This window comes from Topomyia yanbarensis, chromosome 2 (genome assembly GCF_030247195.1).
Source record: "Topomyia yanbarensis strain Yona2022 chromosome 2, ASM3024719v1, whole genome shotgun sequence".
Taxonomy (NCBI): Eukaryota; Metazoa; Arthropoda; class Insecta; order Diptera; family Culicidae; genus Topomyia; species Topomyia yanbarensis.
The window spans coordinates 291,733,472-291,740,207 of NC_080671.1; the positions used below are offsets into that span (position 1 = coordinate 291,733,472).

At 44.7% G+C, this 6,736-nt stretch overlaps 1 protein-coding gene across 1 annotated transcript; it reads right to left on the reverse strand.

Annotated features, from left to right (window-relative positions):
• Positions 1-202: 202 nt before the first annotated feature.
• Positions 203-5,309, reverse strand: LOC131680431 (uncharacterized). Its single transcript, XM_058961146.1, has 2 exons — positions 3,869-5,309; positions 203-3,663 (listed from the first exon to the last, which is right to left on the reverse strand). Exons 1-2 carry the CDS (start codon positions 5,307-5,309, stop codon positions 203-205), a joined length of 4,902 nt encoding a protein of 1,633 aa, XP_058817129.1.
• Positions 5,310-6,736: the final 1,427 nt, after the last annotated feature.

Sequence of the window (6,736 nt, forward strand, 5' to 3'; positions counted from 1 at the left end):
TGCCATCGGGGCCGGCGATGACGTTTGTAACCCGACCCAATCGCCATTTGGGCGGTGGTAGATTGTCATCCTTTATTAGAACCATTGTGCCTACAAAAATGTTGTTCCGTTGGCGAGTCCATTTCGTTCGATTGTGAAGATCGGACAGGTATTGCGTGGACCATTTTTTCCAAATCCGTTGAACGACATCTTGCGACCTCTGCTAAATAGTTAATCTGTTGTCCGGGATATCCTCCAGGCTCGGTTCGGGAACTGCTGTTAACGGTCGTTGGATCAAGAAGTGACCGGGAGTCAGAGCTTCGAAATCTGATGTGTCGTTACTGATTGGAGTTAGTGGCCGAGAGTTAAGGATTGCCTCGATCTGTGCCACTACGGTCTGCATCTCGTCGTGCTGAAGAATTCGATTACCGATTGTGCGCTTGAAATGCCCCTTGAAGGATTTCACTGCCGCTTCCCAAAGACCGCCAAAGTTTGGCGATCTTGGAGGGATGAATCGGAACTCTATTCCGTCGTGCTGGGCTTCTCGTGTTATTGTTTGCTGAAATTGCTCGTTGTTGAAGAGTTGAGACAACTCGTCAAGTTCACGTTTGGCGCCGACGAAGTTGAGAGCATTATCACACATCACCAACGCAGGTATCCCTCTTCGAGCTACGAACCGCTTGAAAGCAGCGAGGAAGGCTGCACTTGTCAGGTCTCCGACAAGCTCTAGGTGGACAGCCTTTGTTACCAGACATACGAAAATCGAGACAAAATATTTTCTTGGAGCAGTTCGTCGGATGGAGTAAACTACCTGAAACGGTCCGCAATAATCGACACCTACTTTTAGAAATGGTGGTGCAGGAGTAACTCGCTCAGAAGGTAAATCAGCCATCAGCTGGTCTAATACCCGCGGTCTGCTGCGGAAACACGACACGCATTCGTGAATAACTGTGTTAGTTAAACGTCTGATGCGGGTAAGCCAATATCTTTCGCGGACACTAGCAATCAAGAGCTGTGAGCCTGCGTGAAAATGTTTCAGATGATAATGTACTAGAATGAGTTTACTGAGTGGGTGGTGGTGACTGAGGATGAATGGATGTTTTCGGGATGTCGATACTGGTGCATGGCGCAGACGGCCACCAACTCGCAAGAAACCTTCAACCAGAGTGGGATGGATCTGGATTATTTCTGAAGATGATGATACTGGTTTTCCTTTCTGTAGTGCGGTAATTTCGGCAGAAAACGATTCCTTCTGCGAGAGACGAACTAGAGCCAACATAGACTGTTCGTGTTCACCATGACTAAGGCTTCCATTTTTTCTGCTTCCGTTTGCGCGTTGTTGTTGGATGTTGTGGATGAAACGACGAATGAGTGCCACTATACGAATGAGGTCGGAAAGCGATGATCGTAATGCAAAGATATCACTAGGTTGATTTGTCGTCGCCGGCAGTGCAACCGACTTCTCTTCCAACAATGAATGGTCAATCTCTTCATTTGGCGTCTCTACCTTCCAAGTGCTGCGATCTTGGAGCATCCACAACGGTCCATCAAACCAAACTCTCTGATACTGCAGCTGTGCCGGGGTCATTCCGCGCGAAATAATGTCGGCAGGGTTTTCAACTCCTGCCACATGATTCCATGAACTACCCTTAGTAAGGTGCTGGATCTCCGACACACGATTCGCCACAAACATCTGCCACCTGGATGGTAGTGACGCTAACCAGTACATCACAATCGTTGAATCGGTCCAGAAGTACGCAGTATGTTGAATTTTGATGCTGTCACAAACTTTATCATACAGATGACTAAGCAGCAGAGCGGAAGATAACTCGAGACGAGGAATAGTCTGTTTCTTCTTCTTTCGTTTCAAATCTTCTAGTGGTGCGACTCTGGACTTCGCTGCTAACAACCTAACCTCCACTTTGCCATCTTGAGCCGTACAGCGCACGTATAAACAGGCACCGTAGGCCTTCTCGGATGCGTCGCAGAAGCCATGTACCTCGACCGACAACAAATTTGCCCGAAACGCCACCCACCGAGGAACCGACAGCGATGACAAGGCAATGAGGTTCCTCCTATATTCCTGCCAGAAGGACTGCATTTCTTCCGGTAGTGAGTCATCCCAATCGCATTGATGTTTCCACAGTTCTTGGAGAAAGATTTTTGCTATGACAACCACTGGTCCAACCAAACCAAGTGGGTCAAACAAACGAGCTGCATCAGCAAGAACCGTTCGTTTAGTGATCACGGCGGCATTACTCCAAACTGGTGAATGGAAAAGGAATTTGTCGGAAGTAGGTTGCCATAATAAACCTAGCGTTTTAACTGGAGAACTCGACGAATTCAAGTCAAGAGTCGCACGATCATCCAATAAAGAGTGCGGTAAATCAGCCAAAACCGCAGGACAGTTGGAATTCCACTTCCTCAATGTGAAACCACCGGAATTCGTTAGCTCAATCATCTCCCTTGTCAATTCCTTGCCGTCTTCGATGTTGTCTGCTCCCGATAGCATATCGTCGATATAGAAATCTTCTTTCAGCGCACGAGCCGCACGTGGAAACGATTCCACTCCATCTTTAGCCAACCGCTGCAAGCACTTGGTGGCCAAATAAGGAGCGGATGCTGTACCATATGTGACGGTCGTCAACTGAAACATACGGACTGGTTCGCTAACTGAATCCCTCCATAGAATACGTTGAAGATGTTGATCAGCCGGTTGTACCATCACCATTCGGTACATTTTTTCGACATCGGCAACGACAGCGATTGGATGAAGCCGAAAGCGAATAATAATTGAAAGCAGATCTTCCTGAACTACAGGACCGACCATTAAAGCATCGTTTAACGAAACTCCAGATGAAGACTTGCAAGAGCCATCAAACACTACTCGGAGTTTAGTCGTTGTGCTGTCAGGCTTCAATACTGCATGATGGGGGAGATAGAACACGGGATATTTGTCGGTTTCGCTCGTAACCTCCTTCATGTGACCTAGTCGTTGATACTCGCGGATAAATTCAGCGTAACTTAACATCAAATCAGGATTCGACTGGAACCGCTTCTCTAATCCAGCGAATCGACGCATGGCAATCGTTTTCGAATCACCAATCTGCTGAACGATGAATTGTCGCTTCGGCAAGGACACGACGAATTTTCCGCTGTCGTCGCGAGCAGTAGTCTGATCGAACAGTCTCTCACACGCTGTCTCCTCAACTGACTGTGTGCTGTTTGTTCGACACGTCTCTAGTTCCCAGAATCTTGTCAGCAACTTATGAATATCAATCGTTGTACACGATAATGACACTACTGGTTGCAAATTTCTCGACTGATGTGAAACTCGTCCCGCAATAATCCAACCGAACACTGTATTTTGAAGTATGGGTCCATCGATTGAAATGTTCGACCGACCTTCCGAAAGCAACTCGAAGAAATGCTCGGCTCCGATGATCATGTCGATCTGTCCTGGTTCAAAAAACTGGGGGTCTGCAAGAATTAGATCCGCTGGGAGAGTCCACTGAGATACGTTGATTTTTTGAGTCGGCAGGGTTGTCGTAAGCTCCGAAAGAACGTAAAAGTTCATGGCTCCAATGAACGATGATATTTTCGATAATCGCGGATGGATGGTAGCGTGGACAAATTTCCGCGAAATGGCGGTGGCACCACCAATCCCTTGTACAGCAAGATTTTCTGAGGTGGAACGAAATTTCAATTTCTGACAGAAGTTCGATGTCATGAAACAGAATTGGGAACAAGAGTCTAGTAATACTCGAGCTAGTCGTGTACTGCCGAACTGATCTTGGACATGTACGACAGCAGTGGATAACAAAACCTCTTGTGTGTGTACGGGTGCTGGAAGGCAGGGCCACGGTGTTGTTTATTGTGCATGATTTACTTGTGGTGGGCAGTGGTTGAGTGTGCATGTTTTGCGATTGTGTAACAGGGAGAGAGTTTGTGGATGTTTGAGCTGTATTGCTGTGGGTTGGTTGGCTTTGGGTTGGAGGTTGTGTCTGTGGTTGCTGCTGATTGGCTACTACGTGTGTGTTCAGCGCTTGTGGAACGGAGGATTGTGATTGCAGGACAGACGACTGTAACGATTCCGGGTGCAGCAACGAATGATGTTTTCTTTGGCAATGGTGGCACGAACCTCTATTGCAGACACGAGCTTGATGTCCTAATGATAGACAGTTTAGGCACAGTTTTAATCTCCGAACTGCTTCGTTGCGCTCCGCGACTTCCATCCTTAAGAACTTGGTGCAGCGAAAGGCGGAATGGAAGGCTTCACCGCAGAATTGACACTTGCCATAGGATTGAACAACGGAATGACTAACGCCTATTCTTGTTCTCTCTTCTATAACCGAAGATGTTTGTACTGGAGTAATGGATTGAAGAACGGAACAGTGATTTCGCAGAAATTGTATCAATTTTTCATAACTGGGCACATCCTTGGAATTGTGATACGTTTCCCAGTGGCGTAGTGTAGAAGCATCTAGGCGTGAACAGATCATATGAACTAGAATGGTGCTCCAATTGCTTGTGTTTTCTCCCATCTTGTCCAACATTAAAAGATTCTTTTCAAAATCTCCGATGAGTTTGTTCAGCGTTTCGTAGTTTTCCCTTTTCATAGCCTCCACCGAAAACAAAGAGTCCAAATGCGCTTTGACGATAAGCTTCGTGTTTTCATACCGTTTTTCCAGCATACACCAGGCCACATCATAATTAACGGATGACATTTCCACCGCGCTTATCTCCTGCAGGGCTTCTCCAGCGAGTGACGACTTCAGATAAGTGAATCTATCCATGGTCGTTAGTTGATGATTTTCGTGAATCAGACTCCTGAACGTGTCGCGAAAAGTGACCCATTCTTTAATTTTGCCACTGAATGTAGGCAAACGAATATCTGGAAGCTTCACTCTGGAAAACCCAACAGCCGTATCTTGCGAGGTCGAACAGTGACCAGCTGTTGGACTACCGAACATATCCGCCTTCCAATGTACGAGTTCACTCTTCAAATGACAATACTGATCCTCAATATCCAACATTATACGCACATTCTCATCTTCTCTAGCTTCTGCCAACGTTTCTAGTCGCTCTGTACGCTCTTCATCCGACTCCTTCGTATCTGCTTCAGACAAGTATGAAACATTATCCGTTAGCAGCTCGATTTTCCTACGGACCACGTGGAACTCACTAAACGTCATATCTAGTCTCTGAAGACGAATATCAAGTTGACTGGCGTGTCTTTCTGCGTCGAAGGTATCCAGAAAGTGTTGAATAGCATCGAATGTCTTTCGAAGGTTCCGCTCCTGCTTCTTCAGATCTCGTAGTTCAGCCATTACAACTTAGAGTTTGGATGCACTGTAGCACAGACAAATTCTAAACAGACACTTTATTTGATTCTTAAATCTGAATAAAATTGCACTAGTTTTTTATACTGCAAAAAACTTTCACTCGACTCGACGTTCCGCACGCGACTTGACTGAGCAGACGACCGATTGTGACAGCAGCGAGAGGAGCCAACCAAGCAGACAACCATCAATGGAAATTATCCGAAATATAATAAACCTTCCAATATTGAAAGACACAGCGACTCAATATGATAAACCACAGTCCCCTGAAGGAAAAATCGCATGCAGAGAAAAACTCGAATTTCTATAATCCACTTTATTGCCACACCGAATACATTTGTGGTCTCATGCAACACCACCCCAAGCATGCAAAATACTTCTCTGCTGATGGCGGCTGGAGCCGCTTGAAAAGTTTATTCCAAACGCCAACTACTTCGTCCCGCTCAGCAAATGCCGCAGATTGAATCCTCTTAGCCGCACACGATTGTTGTCCGCACTGGTAAAGTCTATCCGACGGCGCGAGCTCCAGAGATAGCTTCAGCTGCAACCACACTGTTTGTGCGTCGGGGTCGATGTCCGATAGCCAGAGGTCAGAGAACCTTTCGCTTCTTTCTGCTAATCTGCTCACACAATTTTAGCGAACTTTGCGCACACTTTCACTGGTTCACTTTCTAAGTAAAAGTTCCTCGAAATCCGGTTCGAAGGACCAAAATGTTATACCGAATTTCGGACCACACACGACACTGCGCAAATTTTCACTACTAATTTATTTAATTGCTATTCACAGAAGGAAGGACGCACATTAACACTGATCACGTAGACTGCTTATTTATAACTGGTGCCGATGATAAAGTCGTTGATCATGCAGTGCGATGAGAGCGAGAACAAGTTGAGCGGCGGGTAAAAGGCTGTGCTCACTGTGATCGACGGGTGGGTGATCTCCACTGAGATAAGGGAGTAATTGTACTGTGGGATCGTGCTGTGGGGTAAACGTACCGGTTTCCAACATATTTATTTATTTATTTATTTACTTATTTATTTATTTATTTATTTATTTATTTATTTATTTATTTATTTATTTATTTATTTATTCATTCATTCATATATTTATTTGCTTGTTTATTTATTATTCATTTTGTTATTATATTGTTTGTTTTTTTTATTCATTTCGTTTATTTGATAGGCACAAATGCATTAGCTTGGCGGTGCCAAATTCTTTTGTTTTTACATTTTGGATATTTTAAAACTAGGAGGTTACAATGGTGAAATATTTTTTTTTTTACATTTTGGATATTTTAAAACTAGGAGGTTACAATGGTGAAATATATTTTTTTTTTTAAAAGAAAAATTTTACAGCTATCTTAAGACTAGAAATAAGATTCTATATACAAGAGAGGGAGCAAAAGATTTTTTTT

Bases quoted from the DNA above. Each gene is read 5' to 3' on its own strand.
- LOC131680431 (XM_058961146.1), bottom strand. From the start codon at position 5,309: ATGGCTGAACTACGAGATCTGAAGAAGCAGGAGCGGAACCTTCGAAAG. The intron at 3,664-3,868 runs GTAAATCATGCA...GTTCCACCTCAG, and splicing joins TCAACCACTGCCCACCACAA to AAAATCTTGCTGTACAAGGG.